The 19,207-nt window shown below is 29.4% G+C and overlaps 5 protein-coding genes across 7 annotated transcripts; 2 read left to right on the forward strand and 3 right to left on the reverse strand.

Moving 5' to 3' along the window:
• Nucleotides 1-388: 388 nt before the first annotated feature.
• LOC122526816 (F-box only protein 25-like) lies at nt 389-4,035 on the reverse strand. The gene is made up of 3 exons (XM_043650369.1): nt 3,522-4,035; nt 1,201-1,247; nt 389-1,003 (listed from the first exon to the last, which is right to left on the reverse strand). Exons 1-3 carry the CDS (start codon nt 3,641-3,643, stop codon nt 906-908), a joined length of 267 nt encoding a protein of 88 aa, XP_043506304.1. The 5' UTR covers nt 3,644-4,035; the 3' UTR covers nt 389-905.
• Nucleotides 4,036-4,073: 38 nt separating this feature from the next.
• LOC122526814 (18S rRNA aminocarboxypropyltransferase) lies at nt 4,074-5,487 on the reverse strand. Its single transcript, XM_043650367.1, has 4 exons — nt 5,079-5,487; nt 4,827-4,999; nt 4,373-4,760; nt 4,074-4,297 (listed from the first exon to the last, which is right to left on the reverse strand). The coding sequence occupies exons 1-4, from the start codon at nt 5,200-5,202 to the stop codon at nt 4,182-4,184; spliced, it is 801 nt and encodes a 266-aa protein (XP_043506302.1). The 5' UTR covers nt 5,203-5,487; the 3' UTR covers nt 4,074-4,181.
• Nucleotides 5,488-5,589: 102 nt separating this feature from the next.
• On the forward strand, nt 5,590-9,417 carry LOC122526812. 2 transcript variants are annotated; one of them, XM_043650364.1, is made up of 5 exons: nt 5,590-5,822; nt 6,346-6,655; nt 6,733-7,028; nt 7,808-8,032; nt 8,128-9,416. In XM_043650364.1, the coding sequence occupies exons 2-5, from the start codon at nt 6,405-6,407 to the stop codon at nt 9,132-9,134; spliced, it is 1,779 nt and encodes a 592-aa protein (XP_043506299.1). In that variant the 5' UTR covers nt 5,590-5,822; nt 6,346-6,404; the 3' UTR covers nt 9,135-9,416. The 2 variants fall into 2 exon arrangements, with proteins under 2 accessions (XP_043506299.1, XP_043506298.1); XM_043650363.1 differs by lacking the exon at nt 5,590-5,822 and adding an exon at nt 5,853-6,016 and having other exon boundaries at nt 8,128-9,417.
• Nucleotides 9,418-11,857: 2,440 nt separating this feature from the next.
• On the reverse strand, nt 11,858-14,088 carry LOC122526815 (nucleolin-like). The gene is made up of 5 exons (XM_043650368.1): nt 13,849-14,088; nt 12,830-13,087; nt 12,604-12,744; nt 12,398-12,522; nt 11,858-12,291 (listed from the first exon to the last, which is right to left on the reverse strand). The coding sequence occupies exons 1-5, from the start codon at nt 13,954-13,956 to the stop codon at nt 12,273-12,275; spliced, it is 651 nt and encodes a 216-aa protein (XP_043506303.1). The 5' UTR covers nt 13,957-14,088; the 3' UTR covers nt 11,858-12,272.
• A 467-nt stretch (nt 14,089-14,555) lies between these two features.
• Nucleotides 14,556-17,737, forward strand: LOC122526813 (dipeptidase 1-like). Of its 2 annotated transcripts, none has more exons than XM_043650365.1 (8): nt 14,556-14,722; nt 14,972-15,098; nt 15,774-15,945; nt 16,027-16,464; nt 16,635-16,893; nt 16,995-17,079; nt 17,218-17,293; nt 17,365-17,737. In XM_043650365.1, exons 1-8 carry the CDS (start codon nt 14,639-14,641, stop codon nt 17,597-17,599), a joined length of 1,476 nt encoding a protein of 491 aa, XP_043506300.1. In that variant the 5' UTR covers nt 14,556-14,638; the 3' UTR covers nt 17,600-17,737. The 2 variants fall into 2 exon arrangements, with proteins under 2 accessions (XP_043506300.1, XP_043506301.1); XM_043650366.1 differs by having other exon boundaries at nt 17,218-17,283; nt 17,365-17,570.
• Nucleotides 17,738-19,207: the final 1,470 nt, after the last annotated feature.

The raw sequence follows: 19,207 nt of genomic DNA on the forward strand, positions 1-19,207 counted from the left end.
GTTTCAATAATCTATCATACTATAAAAAAACAAATATTTATTTATCATTTAAAAAAATGAATTTAATTTTAAAAATTCACTAAACGACTTACAAAATGTCCTTCTTTACAATATCTCTGTAAAAATATTTTTTGATTGAATTCTTTACAAAATCAAATTTGATGGATAAAAAATAGAATCATAATATAAGGTATAAAAATGAAAATAATTCAATTCATTCAGACTAAAATCTGTACACAGTAAGTATAAAACGTCATATCTAATTTATGTTTAATTGTTATTAATAAAAATATATTTTAATTAATTTTTTCTGTATCTACTTTTTCAATAGATGTAAATAATAATAGATTAAATATATAATAAAAATTATGATAGAAATTTTTCGTTCGAATTTTTATCAATTGCTACTTAAAATAACCTATTCTTTTATTGACGAAATGTCACCACGTTTAATTCAATAAATAATTCTCAGTGCAGATGTGGTAACATTGTTCATATTTTTCGATTTTAATTCTCATTACTAGTAGCGCTGCAGTGCAAAACTTGCCTAAATCGGTAGGGCAGAATGCGACGCGAAATGGAGCCCTCCACGAGCGTGTGACAAAAAAATGTATTGCATGTTAGGTCAATCCATATAGCTCATCTGTGGTGCTACTGAGCAGCCTTGTCGATTGGCGTATAGCGTATGCCAATGCAATGAAGACGCACCTTAACAATACATATATTATTTGGAATCAAATAGAATTCCAAACCCGAATTTTGTTCTTCTTTATTTTCTTCTTCTTTGTTTTCGTATCGTTTCTACCTTTATCCCTTTTTTTCATAGTTCTCCTTTCGTCTCTCCTTTTTCTTCTTCATTTCCTTCAAATCTTTCTTAACGACCAAAGCTCATTTCTGCTCTTTTTTTACGAGGTTAAGGTTAAATATAAACATGGATGGAACAAGTCACTCACCTCACGGGTGCATTTCAGCGTAATGCGGCAATGCGGCTGGATGACATTTTCTAAAATTATATGGAAAAAGAGAATTAGTTAAAGAAAATTTCAAATGATGCTCATATATTTTGAGTAATATTTTATTTCTACAATCGAGTAATATTTTATTTTTAGCCATTTTTAATCGTGCACGATATAAACTAAAAACAGAAAGTATACATATAGGAAGATCCATAGCTTCAACTTTTACAAATATTTTACTCACCTTTCTTTTTATCCTTCTCCTTTTTGTCGAGCACATCCTTATCGCCACTACAAAAATAACAAACCGTTAATATTACTATTCTCTGTAGTAAAATTACTTAACAAATAGTGAATGCAATTCTTGCGAATATATACAAGTTTGTAACAGTCTATCGATTTCGATAAATCAATCTGTTTAAATATCGCATTATTTAAATATCTTGTAAATTCATTAGCCTATAGATCAAAAGAAAAATGTAAATTTATGTATATACGCACTTTATGCAATTATGCATTTATTAAACTTTAGAAATAGGATAATTGTTTTTCAAAATTAATTAAAACTTGACGTAAAGTTTGTTTCATCAGTTTAACATTTTTCCATTTGATTGATCTTGAACACAATACAATGTGACACGCATTTACTTTAACATTATATGTAAGACATTTACATATATGTAGTAGTAGCGAAAACGGACATAAATGTCTGTAAAACGAACTTTCCATTCTCAACAATTTTACTAAAACCATTATGTAACAGAAAAGACTAAAATTCGAACAATTTTTTTTTAGACAAAATGAGTAAGTTCGGTGAAATAATCAAATTGTCGAATCACGACAATATATGATTATCGAGGAAGACCTTGCAGTAATATGTTTGCACATCGCGGAGGGAGAAATCTCGCGCCAATAATCCATAACATTATATAACTATCGGTAATACTTCATTTGTGCGTAAAACGAATCGTGTAATAGATAAGCAAATACGATGCAATAAATTTTAAATGCAACTTGCACTTGCGTGTTGTGTGACAAAAATTTAAATCTCGCTATTCCATGTAGATATATATGTCCGTATATATTTAATCCGTTTTCTTGGAAAAATTTATATTTTATCTGAATTAAAATTCGTACATTAGACTGTTATCATGTAAACGAATTATATGCTATACACGTGTGAAATGAAAAATATACGAAGCTATAGAAAATTGAAGATGAAATAATTTATATCGGTTTACATAAATTTTCTGCCATCCTTTAATTTTTAATTATATTTCCCACGGCGATTTTCAATTTTCAACTTTTAACGAACTGTTCGTCAAAAAGAACATTGTGACGTGAAAGATTTGTAAAATTGATACAGATCACATTAAGTTAGATCACGACCTACTTTAGGCAAGTATAACATTATGATTGAACAGTACGAATAACAGTACAATTTTATCGACATTTCATTTCTGCAATTTTGGCAGTTCCTTTATCCAAAGATAATATACTTAACTGCTAACTATTATTTTGGTATATTAAATAAAGCTCGCGAAACAAGTAATAATTTCTCAGTGATGCCTTGCACTCTACTTCTTTTTTTGTAAAGAAAGTATGACTGTGTACGACACTTTTTCTCTCTCGTTCTTTGTTATATGCTTTGATATACGTAAGCTTTCGTGGTTTTGCTTACCAGTTCCAAAAAGGAACATGAGAACGAGAATATGTCCAAAGTCATTTTATATGTACCGAAGTAGCAAGCTAAAAGAGAAGACGTTCAGAGTATATACTATACGGCATACACACGGTCACACGTACACGCACATGCGCATTTTTACATACAATGAATAAGAAATACAGTACAATCAAGCATCTACTATTAAATAAAAAGTTCAATATTTTATTGTTGTAAGAACTTAACGAGATATAACACAAAAATTCGTGTTATTTTAGATTAAATCTAGAATGTACGAACAATGCAGTGATGTTATTTTTGAGACTATATAGTGATACAAATTGAATAAGGAAGTTAGAAACTTCTCTTCTTCGGTTTTGTACTTACTCGAGATTATATTTTGTTATGTTATACTCGATATTATATTATATCAATGAATATATTTAATATAAATCAATGAAAATATAATTGACGAAAATAATGTATATTAAACAGAAATCAATCGTATCGTGAAAAAAATGTTTAAAGGTCCGTCGTTAGGATCTGTAACTTCATAATTAGAAAAAATGCATACGATAGCTAAGATTCAATGTGACATTCACAGAAAATGCAAAAATCAATAAAAATTCGATTTCCACATTGACATTGGTCCTTCATTTTGCATCAATTTCGTTTACATTAACCTAATGTTGGTGTCTATTTAATGGTAAATGAAACGCACCGTAGTCAAGTTCGCAACAGTAAACAAACTGGAAAGTGTCATTCGATCGATGTTAACAGCTGTGAGACAGATGGAATATTCGAACGATTTGGTTACGTCTGTCTGGTATTATATGAAAACAAAAAACACATTCTCAGCGGAAATTAAAAAGAAAGGGAAAGTTGACGATGGCAATACTAACCGAAGTAAAAGAGAAAGTGTTTTATTGTTGGCGCATTCGAGGATTTTCTTCTTTTCCCAACCTTCGACAGTTTTTACCCATTCTTCACCAGGACTGCGCCAATCTTTTGATATGAATGGCATCGTTCACAAAGTAATTGCACGAGATATTTGCTTTGCTTACGTACGTAAACCACCAGTAATCTTCGGTATTAACAATAAAAAAAATATTAAGGAACGCACCTCACCGAACTACGAACGCTCAATGTTTGCTTACTAGACAGTTCGGTCTGTTCGGTTTATTTCACGGTTGCGATCGACCGCGCATGGCTTTGTTTTACTGACGTCACTTTAGTATCAGCTGTGCAACTGACGAATCGCTGCACTTTGAACACATATTCCGCCATCTTAAAATTTATATATTACGCATGCGCGGTTAAACTTATTTTAAAAAATGTGACACTTAAAAGCGAAATAAATTCACTTTGGTCTTTAATCTCGATCGATTTGTTTTTTCGTTTTATTTTCTGCCTCTTCATTATTTTTATTTATTTTTATCAATTAGAAAGAATTCATCGATTAGTTTTTTTATTAGTCATCTGCAAAAGTATAATTTTACAAACGCGTACTATAACGTATATATTTAACAAGGAAGTTATATACAATTACACTTCAATCATCTTTATATTATGTTTAAATCTTTTACTTGTTCATCTATTTCGGAAATAATATTTACGGATACTGATTCTTCTTCCTCTTCTTCCGTTTCCGAATCGGTTGGTGGAAAATCTGCAACAGCTGTTAAATAATTTATTGATAATAGATGATACGATGTTTACACATGTTAATAATCAAGAAGATTGCAAGAATTACCACGTCTATTTAATTTTTCTTTTCTCGCCTCTATGAGAAATTTTTCTTGAGTAGATATAATTTCCTCTGCGTTGGTACAAAGTGAATATTTTTTTAATAGCTCGCCGTTCAATTCCAAGAATGAGTGACCCCAGGAAAATTTTCCAAGATAAAATTTTGCTTTTTCAACAAAACCTGTTATAATCAATGTAGCAGCTATAGCTTCTACACAACTTAATTGACACGATTTGCCATAATTTATTGGATTTGCAGCAACTAGAAACGGTAAAAGACGAGGATTGGGAGTTCTCATTCTATTAAATGGAGTATCATCCAAACGTGCCCAGCTGCAATCAACGACTGCACAACCATAATCTTGTATGATATCACGATCTGTGGGGCTCACACACTACAATATTTCATTTGAACTATTAAATCATGATTTATCTGCTACATCCAAAGAGGCGTCCCATACCTTTTGACCAACCGGAGTAAGAACTAATCCTGAGAATCGAGTACCTAACCTTAATATTTTTATCAAGCCATGTCTAACCAATTTTTTGCCGGAACACTTTTTAGGATCACAATGCTCGAGATCCCACATAGCGACAGGGAAAGGGAGAGGCCCATCTTCTTTCTCTTCTTTATCTGAAAATTAAAACATTTGAATCAATTTCGAAGTTTCGTTTCGAAATCTTTGCAACATAACCAAACATTTTATTCTAACCTGATAATTCATCCTCATTGTCCGATTTATCTCTTTCCTGGCGATATTTCTCTTCTTTTCCAACAATATGTCGCGGCCGCCTCGTCAATATTCTCTTTCTATTTTTCTTTCCGTAAGACGACATTTATACAACTTCAAAATATTTCGTAATACGAGACACATAAATATAAATGTGCATCAAACTGACTTTTTCAATTCAAAAGTTAGTTGTTGTCAACTTAATGTGTATGTTCAAACGTTACTAACAATTATATACATTGCATTACTTACTGTACATTTTGTATTGCATAAAAATAATTGTTATAACATAATATTATGTCATTATCATATGAACTTTTCAACGACTACTCAGCGACTCTTTTATCTGACACGTACAAGCACTTACATTTCTTTCATAACATTGCTTACTTCATTTATTAATCTATTTATATGAAGTTTACCAATGACTATAAATAATTATATTAAATTTATTTACAGTATAATGTTATTGTAATAAAAATATAAAAGTTTAATATGTATAATAATTAATTATATTCATATGCTAAATTTTTTAAAAATGCCACTGCATTAGACGGCCCTGAAATATTGTTAGAGTGGTTAACAAGTGGCTGTTCTGTTCTTAATCGCTCCGCGGAACACAAATTGTTCAGTGAATAAAGATTCTTCAAACATGTTTATAAACACGATTTGATTCGTACAGAAATGTTTCCTTTATTCTTATATTGTTCTTAAATCTAATTTAAGGTAAGCATTGGTTTATATTATTTTATATCTATGGTTTTATACTTCGTCGTATACGTATTACTAAATTATTATTTCGTAATCGTATGTAAAAACAATGACTGTTTAATGCGTATTTGTGCAATCGAATGTTTCCAGTTTCCATTTAACGTTGATATTATTTATATTATTTGCGCTGCTTAAGGATATGGACTCAGGTATATTTTATTAAGGAAAACACATCGTTTGTTATTTTATAACATGTTCGTGTGGATATACGCTGTATTACAATGTCTAAATATTTAAACTATTATTAATATTAGATTTATTTAAATTCTTTAAAAAAAATTATTTAAAATATTTATTAACTAACATATAGAGTTTTTATAGATTTATAACAAATTTTTTTGCATTTTGTAGCAATTTGTATTAATTTATAAATCGCAGTTGAATCTGTCATAATTTATTTTAAATGCTATATTATCCTTTATTAATTATTATGCCCGTAATAATTTAATAATTTTATTATGTATCTGTATTTTATAAGAAAACACAAGGAAAGAAACAATTATAAAGGTAACGGATTGGTTACGTGGAATTTGGGAGATGAGACGTCAAACTGGACCTGTTCAGCAATGGATAGATTCAATACCATCACCTATAAAGTCCAATTTTTCAATGAAAAATGAAAATCAAGGAGAATCAAGTAAAAAACCTAATATTTCATTGGCCTCAACAGAACCTAAGGACATTCCATATTCTATAAGAACAAAAGAACAACTAACTATGACGATGTCTGCACCTATTAATGTTCCTAACACAACATCAAATAATACAATAGGACCTACTTTACCTAGGTATATAGAAAAAAGATATATAATAAGTTTATACATAAAATGTATAATATATAATTACATTTTTATATTTCATACAGTTCATTGCCCCATAAGTTAGTTCGAGATCTGAGCCTACAATCTGATAGTAGTCACTGTAGTAGTGTAGAAAGTTTATTAGAATTAAGAAAAGCAGATCCAGAGGCAATTTTGCTGGGTCTTGGATTTGGTGGTTGCTCAAGCAGTCCACAAGAGAATGGTTCCTTTTCTCGTATACCAAAAAGATTTCTGCAGCCATCAAAATTAAAAGGCATAGCTATTAATGATTTTATGAAGCAGCAACAAGAAACTAGTGAATCTTTTGATTCTGTATCGTTAGGATATAGAGGTTTGACAGGTGAGATATTTATCAAAAACTGATACTTAAAAAAAAACATGCGGTGGAATTGAGGAGAAAAAATTATAATTTAAAAGTTGTTACACTTAATGTGGGACAACTAAAATAAATTTTATATAAAATTATTAATTAACTTAAAAATAAATTTGTGTTACATAAATAGTAATGTTATAGGAAGTGATGACACATTATCTGTGTCTAGACTTTATCCACATCGCAGACATTCTGGACCAATTAATTTTGTAAGTTTTGTGGCAGTTAGGTCTTTTCCAATTTTTTTTAATCTTAAAACAATTTTTATTTAAAAAATTAAAATTTTAACTTTTAATACAAAAAAAATATTCGGTTTGATTATTTTTTTCATGTGTTTAATGCTTATTTTTGCCTATTTAATGCGTATTTAATTATTTTTTTCAAGAATGTTTGTTTTGATCATGGAAAACAAGGAAACAGAATGTGCATGAAAAAGTTATGTTGCTATTATGAAAATTTTTAATGTCTAAAATAAGTATGTCATTACTTTAGTAGTATAAATATGACTATTTACTTGAATTAGACATTAAAATATGACATTTTAATTATCAATCATTTAAATTCGTAATATATTTAAAAAAAATAAAGTTGCATAGTTTTTATAATTTGCGTACTGTGTTGTGTTTTCATAAATTGTCATTGCTTCTTATTTACAGAAAATTTTAATATTATACTATAGTTATCTATTTACGTTAGCATACAGTGACAATATTACTAAACATCAAATCATTGTCCTTGTGTGATAGGCTCACCGTATGTAGCGCCATCGGAAATTGTACAAAAGATTATGCAACGTTTACGAGAACACGAAAATCATGAACATGATCCACATGCGGTGTACAATTCGTACGAACAATACAATCCATTATATTGCGATGGTACATTTTCTGTATTATCTCCTGATAATAGACAATTTTTGGAACGACCACGTTCGAAAAGTCCTGATATGCGTAATAAACGTATGATTATTGGTAAGTAAAATTTTTTTTATCTTTTTTATTAAACATATTGTATTTTGCAAGTATACATATTGGAAAATATAGTATCGAACATCAAATATTTTCAGGGCAAAAGTCATTTGCATTTGGTCATGATGGTGATCTAATCGAAATCAATCCTAACGCAAAAAGATCATTTGAAAGTATTCCAAATAATGATTTCAATGTTGTAGAAAATTCAAAACTATCTAATGATTTAGGTGATAATAATAAAATATTTAAACAAACAGCTGTTCAAGAAGTAGAAAAAATATTACTAAAACGATTATCTTCTGATGATGGTACAGAATTTAATGACATTGATGTTAATTTATCAATACAAATGTTCGAAGACTGCAAGGACGCGCAAAATGAATTAAATAAAAATGTTAAGAGATGCAATAAAGACATTTCTTCAAATATAATTTCAGCAAATATATCCGATATTCGAAGAGCTAGTGATGGATTTTATGATATGAAAGATAGAAAAATATCGGTGATAAATAAACGAAGATACAGCGATGGTTTTATGCAAACTATTGATCGTATTGACGACACTGCACTTGCTCGAAGAAGGAAAACTTTGAAGCGACAGACTACAATAAACGATACCGATGCGGCAAACTATTTAAATTTCTGTAAGTCCGATATGCCGCAATGCAAGGGATTGGAATATAATTTGAATGAAAATTTTTGTGATATTTATAAGCGAAAAAACATTTCTACAAAATCAATTCGAAATATTGATAAAAAAACGGAATTTAAAAATGAAACTAAAAAGTTTGATGTGTACAAAAAGTGTGTACAAAAATTATCTGAAAACACACATAGATCAGAGGACAACAATTTAAATAAAAAAAAAGAATGTAACAAGGAAAAAAATGAATACATTGATGAAATCCAGCTTGGAGAACAAGTGTGCATAGATAAAGAGGAAACAAACTGTTGCTGTTGTTCTGGTACTAAAAAATATTGGAAAAAAATGGAGAAAATTATTCAAGAAAACAAAAATTTGACAAAGAGTAGAAAAGAAATGGTAGAAATTCAAGAAATGTTAAGTAGTGTGTTATCTGTACGGTTGGAACCTGGTTTTTGACTTAATCTGGTTTATAGGTTTATGAAAACATGTTTCATCAAATATGATATTAAGATATTTACTTAATTTTTATATATTTTCAGACATATTCCGCGTATTTTAAATAATTACTAATTTTGGAAAATACTATACACTTAAAATGATTCATAATATTACAAAAGGTGACAAGTACCATAAAAGATATCAATATAGCAAGAATGTATTTTTGCTTATAGCAGTTACATCTTGTATTCTTTTTAGTTTCGAATGTAAATATTGTTTCATAACTTAAAATTTTTATTTCTTAGTAAATATGAATAAAATATTAATTTTTGTTATTTCATATATTTACAAATAATATATATGGTTAGTTCTATTATCATGAAATAATTTTAGTGTTTTGTTATATTTAAAAATTATTGCTATTATATATTTTACTAATATATATTTTGTTATTATTCTATGTTTAAAACATATTATAAATTTACTTTATTATGAATCATTTTATTTTTATTTAATCATATATAATATATAATATATGTATACATAAATATGATTGAAATGATTTTTATAACTCCATTTTATATTTGATTAAATTTTAAAATTGTACCAGTGGCAAACATATTAAATATTTTTAGTGAACAGAAAAAAATATGAAATATAAAATTCTATATATTTTCATATTAATAATTCAAACATATTATAAAAAGAGTTATAATGGTGATGATGATGATAACGATAATAGCAGTAATAACATTTGTAGTAATATTGATAATAAGAATAATTTAAAATTCATTTCTTTAAATATCAAACACATTTTTTCAAGTGTATAATTAAATTTTAAAATAATTTATAACTTATCAAAAGAATTAGGATTATGCAAATATTTGAGAAAAAGAAAATAAAAAATGAAAATAATTTTGCTTTGCTTTATTATAAGAAATAAATTGCTTATTATAAGCATTTGCTTTATTAAAATTTATAATTTTGTAAGCATTTGCTTTATTAAAATTTATAAATTTATAATTTTCTCATATTTGAATGAATATCTTTTTTTAAGAACATACAGAGTGTCCCAATAACTTTGTCCACTTTAAATATCTTCATTGTTTTTGAAGATATGAAAAAATTTTATTAATTGAAGTTATTGAAACAGAGAGAATAACACATTCGTAATATTATAGTAATGATTTTTTTGTAGTGTAGGAATTTCGTAGATTTTAAGGTTACCTCCACTTTTTTAAATTGAATATGTTTTTCTATTCAATCAATGTAGCTTGACATTCTCTGTAAAAAAAATATTAACTTATGTATGTTGAAAAATTATTAATTTCTAAGATATTTTATCATTAAATTTTTGTAAAATTTATATACAAAACGAAGTACGTTTATGTTCGTGTCATTGTCTTTCATGTATAGTTTTTATAAAATTAAAATTAAAATATCTCCCAAATTATTTATTTTTCAACATACACAGGTTAATATTTTTTTACAGAAAATGTCAGATTGCATCGATCAATGGAAAAACATAATTTCATTTAAACAACTGGAGATGATTTTGAAGTCAACAAAATTTTTCTACCTATAAAAAAAATCATTACAGGCCTCTCTGTACTTAATAACTTTCATTAACAAAAATTTTTTCATATTTCCAAAAACAACGGGAAATTTAAAATGAATAAAATTATTGGAATGTCCTGTACATTCAAAAGAGACAAACTCCTTTTTGAAATCTGTTTATAATAGGAAAAATCATTACGTATAATTATTTTTAGAGTTATAATTTTATAAATTCATTAATTGTCTTTAATGCTCAAGTATTATATGTATTTTTGTTATTGTGAACTAAATTTTGTTGGGGTCTTTTGCTAATATCAATTACATTTCAACACATAAGTCTTTGTAATCAAGTTAGGCAAAATTACAAAAATTATATTTATGTCTTATTAATCAAAATATTTAAAGTACAAATTAAAATGGAAGTTACAACAGAACTTATTTATATACGTGTGTATATATAAATAATATGATATATTATATATATATATACATACACACACACACACACACACATTTTTTCTTTGTCTAATGTATCATTTAATGATTTTAAATTTATTAAATTCATAATGGAAATTGTATTCCATACTATGCACCTACATTCCAATGAATCTGCATATGCATACAAATTATACAAACAGAGTAGGAGCTTTGTAGAAAATATGAAATGTACAAATAATATAGGAATATTGAATAAATATTTGATACGATTATTTTCTTTATCTCTTTCTGTCTTCTCTCACCCCTTCCTTCTTCTCTTTCCTTCTTTCTTGCTTACCCTTTTTTTCTTTGTTTTATGCAAGTAAAACACAATTTTTATTTATAAAGCTAGATCGAACATAACATACTACTGAACATGATTAATTTCTTATTCACACCGTTGTTACTAACATAAAATCATTGTACATAATATTTATAGCCATGAAATCTTTGAAATCTAAATACAAAATTTAAAGTAATTAAAAACAATGTTATTAATATGATTTTCCATGAATTTATACGACAATAGGAACACAAGACCACAACGGTAACTGACACTGTGATTTATTTTCTATATCTAAGGTTAATATTTCAAGGACTAAACATAACACGGAATCTGGTTATTGAAAGTGTTCTTATAACTGGACATCAAATTGTTTAAAGTAATAGAGGATTGAATGAATTTTGTGATTAAAATTACACGAAAATTTGCATATCAAGATTATTACCAATACAGTAGTATTTTAAAATTAACATGTAGTTTAAATAATTAATTTTAGATTTATATTAAATTTACAAAACACAAAATATGAGTGGATAACGTACATTTAACGGAAATAAATTTTTAATGTCACAAACTTTTAGATAGCTTAATTGAAATATACACAAATATGTTGTAGAATTATTAATTATACATAAAACTACTCTTAGTAAAGAACTGAGGTCCATGGTCCACTCAATCTTATTTTTAAACATGAATCTGCTAGAATATTATTTTGTAAACTGCATGTATTTACGTAATATGTCTGTGTAATGTTGACGTGTACCTGTGATTGTAGATGTATTCTTCCTTAGCATATCTTAAAATGTATATAAACAAATATGATCAAACATGATCTATATTTAATCTTCTTTTTCTTCTCTGAAAAAATAAGAAATAAAAGACCAATTACTTCTCTGCATTATTCTATGATTATAATGAAACTATTACATGGTAATACAAAAAGGAGCAGAAGGAAAAAGCATACTTTACAACTTCTTGTTGATGCTGATCGAGATGAAGTTCAACAATAGTTTCTGTTCTACTTTGCACTTTGAAGGTAACTTGTGCTGCTAAGTACTTATCTTTGTTATTTGCTGACCATCCAGAATACTGTAAAATATAATACTTATTAAAAACAGAATAAAAAGAGATCACATTGATTGGAATTAAATATTATATTAAAAAACTTACTGTCGATGTGCTTTTATATAATGTTTTTCCATCTTCTTTGAAAGGTAAAAACTTTTGAAGTAATGCTTTCCCATCTATCCTCCATAATGTTGGATCTGTGTTTCCACCAATGTCAGCTTTTGCAACAACAAATGCACCAGACTAAAATAACCAATACAAATGATATTATGTTCTTGTTATTTAGAATAAACCAAACGTATAGAATTTTATGAACTAAATAACTAACAGTAAAATCTTTTGGTGTTTCTCCTGATGATTCATTGAAGCTGTTATCATCAGAATCTTCTTCATCCTCGTCTTCCTTTTCATCGTCTTCTTTTTTAGACCGCCTTTTTCTTTTAGGTTTCTTTCCTGTATCTGAATCAGATTCATCGTCCTCTTCATCATCGTCGTCTTCATCCTCCTCTTCTTCTTCATCTTCTTCTTCTTCTGAGTGTTGTCGTTTTTTAGCAACTTCCCTTTGTGGCCTCTTTTTAGCACCGCTCTAAATATTGAAATTAATAATCGATCAAAATGTTACTTTATTGAATGTCTATTTACACTAACAGAACTGAGATAAAAAATAATGTATTTTAACAACAATATTTCATTTTACATCATAAGAGTAAGGCTAGATAGAAAAATTACAGATGTCACAAAGTTTCATTGTTTTGAAAAATGTATAGTTCAGCGCCATTAACCGGTCAACAATAATTTGTCTTAGTATTTACAAGAATAGTTGATTTTATTAATAATAAGAATTAGGATTTAATTATGTTTCTTGTTTATAACAAGGATTAAGAATCATTTTATGATAAAATGCATTTTTCATGAGACATTTGATTAGCAATAACATTTAATAGAATAAAATATATGTCGTGTTTGACACAGAAACGATGCATCAACGATGTGGTCTCTCTTTTTATCTATTTGGGTGGATTTATCGATTAAAAGATCATTTATTCTGACAATAATGGAAGGCACGAAATTAAGAGAACGGTGCAAGCATCGGAGGTAACAAGTTGAATATAATTTAGAAACATTCGTGTTTTCTCGTTCTTACTCAAATGAAAAACAATATATCTGAGTAAGAACAACCAGCCGATTGACAGACGTTTATTTACGAACGACTATGTATATATAAAAATTCCAACTAATAAATCAATAGAAAACGAGAAAATAAAAGCAAGAAACCGAAGTTAATTTAAAAAAATCGGGAAAACTTATTTAAGAATAGCAGTAGAAGCATTAGTAGCGTGGGCTTACTTCAGCTCCGGCTTCAGGAGTCCACTCTTCTTCAGAGGCTCCTTCCACTTCTTCTGGATCATCTGCAGAATATTCATCCTCGTCTGATACGTCCTTGGTTTTTTTCATGTTGCTTTTTCGTGAAATGTTTGCGATCTTTTTCCCGAGGGATTCACCGAACAAGAGAAAAACTCGAGACCACGCAAGCCAGACCAATTACATGCACGACTGTCGCAAACAATATGGCGGTATATAACAGTAGGAACCGGTTCTCACGCATATACTCTTGCGCAGCCTGGAAACGACGTGTGCTTTGCTATTTCCTGCGCGTCTAGAAAACCGCGGGATATAGAATTTTTCAAAGAGTGCATGTAAATTGTTTACAAAATGTTCGCATCGTACAGTAAATTACAGTAATGCAATGAATTAGCATTGCGAAAGAAGGAAAAGAAAATAAGAGAACATAAGTAAAAGAAAGGAGAACAAGAAACAGGTGGACAGAATGAGTAAAATGACTTAAGAACGATAATATATATTTCGTAGCGATTTGAAAACACGCCTTAGTTGTGTAAGTAATCAATTTAGTTATAATATAATCAGGTAATTAGTTATTTTTAACGCGTATGCCACTTATCTTTGAATAGCTTGTATTGTGTGAATTCGTCTGAATTTAAAATATTTTTCGAGTCGGATCGATACAAGAGTTAGCGCATGCGTTAATATTTCAGAGATTAGGACGCTCCCTTTGATATTTACGGTGAGAAGATCGCAATGTACAGAGGGGATAAACGATTGTAGAAAGAAGGTAAAGATGTTTGAGTTATATGGTATGAACAAAGGAGGTATGGTTTATCGGTCTCCGCCACCAAGGAGAAAAGAAGTTGACATATTAGAGGTAATTCGGTAAAATTGCCTAAATTTAGTTGCTTAGTTACTAGTTAAAGATCATTATGTTTATTAATGACAATGTTTAAATCTAGTTGATATATTTGTGTATAGGATTTTGTAATGTATTTTTTTATGTGTATAATAAGTGTCATAGATTGGGTCGTTGATCAAATTTTACTGGTATAACGATGAACTATTATGGTTGTCTATTTTTAACACGTAAAGTGGTAATTGTTTACAATTGTTCATTTTGCAGACTTGTTTGCAACTATCGTCTCCTGAGTTGATGAGAAAATTGCCAAACGGTGACGCAGTACACCATACAAAGGACTCAGTTGTTTCCACTTCCTTCAATAAAAATAAAGATCTACCAAGGGAAAGCAGTAAGTCTTAACGTTTATAATTCGTTGTATGTTCTTAATATAAGTGATTATACATAAATAGTGTAACTTCTGCATATACAGTTTATTGTAAGAACAGAAACGAAATTTTCACGGTTGAAATGAAATGTAATTTAAAAAATAATTAGAAGAGATCATGTTCATTGTAACACAGACGAGATATACCCATATATCTCATTTGTGGTTGTAATTTTTGCGAATATCTTGAAAACTGTTCATTTCCATGTCAAAAATGTCTTTAATTTTCGACAGTTTACTCCCAAAATGAAAAATTTGGCTTCCCAGATATCATATTATAGTGCAGCTATGGCACTATAATATTCTAGTTTCATTTCTAATTTTACACGTTAATGAGCTTATCAAACGCCGCGTAACTTCTTTAACAAAGAAACAAAGATAGAACAGAACATAAAGGCGATTAATCTTCAAAAAGAAGAATTTTACAGAGTTCGGAATTGGATATGCTTTTCATTTTCACATAGATGGTATTATCAATAATTATTAATTAAAATCATATTGAAAAGAATTAAAAGAAAAGTATTAGCATTTCGCTAGTGCGATCTATCTAAAAAATCACAGCGAAAGAGTTGATAATCATTTTGTTGTTGTTTGTTCATTCACATTCATCGATGAAAATATACATGGTATGATATGCAGGACAGAACGTATTAAAAAAATGGATAGTGATGATTGGTTTCTTCTTCCTTGGATGTGCTTTGGTCGCTGGTGTCGGACTACCCTTAGCTTTAGAATTACGAAGCTCGCATTTATTAGAAGCTAGGCTTCAAGTTGTACGACGAATGCTCTCCGAAGTACCATTAATCGATGGGTAAGAGATTATCATGTAAAGAAAAGTAATCGAAATAATTTAAGAATTTGTAAATTCAAACGATCATTCTCCTGATTTTAGGCACAATGATTTCGCATGGAATCTCCGGAAACATCGGGGGAGCACAAAATTAAAAGATTTCCCTTTTGACGAGGACTTGTCGCGAAATATAAGTTGGGGCTCTCAGTGGCAAACTGATTTGGTGCGGTTACGACAAGGTATCGTGGGCGGGCAATTCTGGTCCGTTTACGTTCCGTGTGAGGCGCAATTTCTTGATGCGGTGCAGCTCACCCTGGAACAGATAGACGTAGTTCGTAGGCTTGCCACAAAATATCCAAAGAAAATAAGAATGGTAATGAACAGCAGGGAGCTTGAAAAAGCGCATAAAGATGGCGTGATTGGGAGTTTAGTAGGAATCGAGGGTGGTCACAGTATCGGGACATCCATGGCTGTGCTGAGAAGTTTTTATCAATTAGGTGCTCGATACATGACCCTGACACATAAATGCAACACTCCATGGTAAGTTCGCACTTTTCTCATTCTACATTTTGTTCGGTATCTACATTTGTAACATACGAGTATAAAAATAGAACAAGAAAATAAAATGAAAACGATCAATGTGTGTCGGCCTTCGTATATAGGTACATAAATAAATAACGACGAACCACAATTGTCGCAATTGTTCGCAGGGCAGATTCTTGTTCGGTAGAAGATTCAAATTCAGACGCACGATTGGATTTTCATAGCGATGGATTATCGGCATTTGGCAAAGCGGTGGTGAAAGAATTGAATCGATTAGGAATGCTTGTAGATTTATCTCATGTTTCGATAAGAACTATGAGGGATGCATTGGCGATAAGTAAAGCGCCAGTAATATTTTCTCATAGCGCAGCCAGAGCTCTCTGCAATTCGTCCAGTAATGTTCCAGACGATGTACTCCGTAATTTGGTGAGAAAACCTGTTTCCTTTTCCTTTATTTGTGTAAATCTATAGTTTTTGATTAAGTTGATTTTCTCTAATTTATTCATGTGTGTTCTCCTTTTTTCAAGTCGGTGAATGGAGGTCTAGTGATGGTGAGTTTTGACAGCGCGCATTTAAGCTGCGGCGATAAAGCTTCTATGTATGATATAATAGGTATGTGTGTACCAAAATTTAAAAAATGTTAAAAAATGTTATTTTTTACTACAACAAATTATTAAATTATTAAACAGAACTAGAAAGATACAAATAATATGTAAAAAAACGAAATAAAAGATATACTTGCTTTTATAGCTCACATCAATCACATAAGGGAAATAGCTAGCGTTAATCACGTGGGTCTTGGAGCTGGTTACGATGGTATATCAAAGTGAATATGAACGATCTACAGTCTATTTTAAAATTAAAATTTCGATGGATGAGCATTTTGTATATTTTCAGTCCGCCGGTTGAATTACCGGATGTTTCCGGTTATCCTTTGCTACTGGCTGAATTGACCAGAAACCGAAGATGGTCAGCTCTAGATATCAAGAAATTGGTTGGCGGAAATTTATTAAGGGTGCTGAAAGAAGTGGAGAATTATGCAGCATTAATGTCGCATCAATCTCCGACGGAAGAATTGATCCCTCAAGAATTGATAGAGGACACTGCCTACTGTAGATATCATGACGCCTAAAAATATTTCAAGAATATCGGTAATCATCAATCTTTGATTCATCAAACATCAAATCGCCTGTTCCTTATCGTTTTCTCTCTTTGTACCTGGATTACTCTGTTTTACATATTTTAATAAAGCAGGCACGGATCATCCGAACCATCGTTTTTTCTCTATTCCATGCATTTCGTTAATCAATATACTATCTCAACATACTACTACACTAAATATGCTATGGTTGTTTCGTGTTCATCACTTACACTTGCGAGTAATGTCCTTGTATTAGAACGAATTTATTTTAAATATTTTTCACGGTTTTCCTCATGTTATGATAAACGAGTCGCAGCCTTCGTATTTAATCATAGTGTAATAGATAGAAAATCAATTATAATTATGATTATGTCGTAATCGACTTGTCGTAATCGACGATAAACGTAATGATAAAATGAATATCGAATCAACATATAATTATATGCATATACTACGTATATGTACGTTTTTTGCACGAATAACGTCAAGGTTTTCGTAATCCGGTAATTATAAAGTTTACAATGAATCATATTGACAGACACAATGCTCTAATAGATTTTTTGTACAGCAAATGTGTGTACTATTTTTGTAAACATAGTCCATTACATTGTCAATGTGTTATCTGCTCTTAAGACCGAAAATAGAAGTTGTTCCTTAAATATTGGAAGAGATGAACAAGAAAAGACAATTGTAAAATATCTAATGATGAATGATGCGTAATGTATTTATCATAGCGATAAGTGAAAAAGATTAAGATTGGATCTATAACTTGCTGTGAAGACAAGAGAGAGACCAAAGGAAACGAAGACAAAAATAAAAGTAGTTTTGCAGTAAGAATAAAAGTAATTTACAGTACAGCACAGTTATATAATTACAATTGTTTATTAATTACTAACTGTCGACTATTGATTAATAAACAAGTTTTCCTGGTTTTTTAAAACGTGGCTACATTCCTTACGTTACTCAGCACGAAATCAATACGCCGTTATGCATTGATCCCAGTGATGCGATGACGGGAATATATTTCACATAATACTTTTCTCTAGTTGGCAGCGTCCGGTAGAATCAAGCATTCAAGACGGCCAGGAAGGACAACGATAAACATTTATATAATCTGTTCATCGTACAACAAAATATTTGCATTAAAAACCTTGGAAAAAATTATTTTTGTATGCAAATTCAATTAAATCTTGATGCGAACTAAGTAAATGCGATAATTTTTTCATAAGAAAATATTTTAAGAATATTTTTCAACTAATACTACTTTTTATTTATAAAAGTAGAATTAGATAATTATATTATTTTATTCTATTTTATGTTATCTAATAACACTATACTTATCTAATACTATCTAATTACAATATATTTATCTAATTATATTTTTAGCTAATATTAAATTGGCTAATATTACTGTTTATCTGAAAATTATTTCCATAATTCCCTGAAATCAATTTTCATTCTCTAGTTTAAAAATTTCATTCAAATGGACGATTGTGTATCCGTTTTTTCCGAAAGTGCTCAAAATAACGTTCGTTGTTCCTTCTTGGAATAATTCGCATATAATATAATGATAAAGGAATCGTTGAATTATTGTTTATT

The sequence above is a fragment of the Frieseomelitta varia genome, unplaced genomic scaffold, assembly GCF_011392965.1.
Source record: "Frieseomelitta varia isolate USP_RPSP 00005682 unplaced genomic scaffold, Fvar_1.2 scaffold_195, whole genome shotgun sequence".
Classification (NCBI taxonomy): Eukaryota; Metazoa; Arthropoda; class Insecta; order Hymenoptera; family Apidae; genus Frieseomelitta; species Frieseomelitta varia.

Coding starts and splice junctions, on each gene's coding strand:
- LOC122526816 (XM_043650369.1), bottom strand. CDS start 3,643: ATGCCATTCATATCAAAAGATTGGCGCAGTCCTGGTGAAGAATGGGTA. Junction 1,248..3,521: donor ACACTTTCTCTTTTACTTCG/GTTAGTATTGCC, acceptor TTATTTTTGTAG/TGGCGATAAGGATGTGCTCG. Junction 1,004..1,200: donor GGAGAAGGATAAAAAGAAAG/GTGAGTAAAATA, acceptor ATATAATTTTAG/AAAATGTCATCCAGCCGCAT.
- LOC122526814 (XM_043650367.1), bottom strand. CDS start 5,202: ATGTCGTCTTACGGAAAGAAAAATAGAAAGAGAATATTGACGAGGCGG. Junction 5,000..5,078: donor CAATGAGGATGAATTATCAG/GTTAGAATAAAA, acceptor TTTAATTTTCAG/ATAAAGAAGAGAAAGAAGAT. Junction 4,298..4,372: donor AGAAAAATTAAATAGACGTG/GTAATTCTTGCA, acceptor ATTATTTAACAG/CTGTTGCAGATTTTCCACCA.
- LOC122526812 (XM_043650363.1), top strand. Junction 6,656..6,732: donor ATAGGACCTACTTTACCTAG/GTATATAGAAAA, acceptor TATTTCATACAG/TTCATTGCCCCATAAGTTAG. Junction 8,033..8,127: donor TAATAAACGTATGATTATTG/GTAAGTAAAATT, acceptor AAATATTTTCAG/GGCAAAAGTCATTTGCATTT.
- LOC122526815 (XM_043650368.1), bottom strand. CDS start 13,956: ATGAAAAAAACCAAGGACGTATCAGACGAGGATGAATATTCTGCAGAT. Junction 13,088..13,848: donor CTCCTGAAGCCGGAGCTGAA/GTAAGCCCACGC, acceptor TTCAATATTTAG/AGCGGTGCTAAAAAGAGGCC. Junction 12,745..12,829: donor AAACACCAAAAGATTTTACT/GTTAGTTATTTA, acceptor TGGTTATTTTAG/TCTGGTGCATTTGTTGTTGC.
- LOC122526813 (XM_043650365.1), top strand. CDS start 14,639: ATGTTTGAGTTATATGGTATGAACAAAGGAGGTATGGTTTATCGGTCT. Junction 17,080..17,217: donor TTCTATGTATGATATAATAG/GTATGTGTGTAC, acceptor TTGCTTTTATAG/CTCACATCAATCACATAAGG. Junction 17,294..17,364: donor GGTTACGATGGTATATCAAA/GTGAATATGAAC, acceptor GTATATTTTCAG/TCCGCCGGTTGAATTACCGG.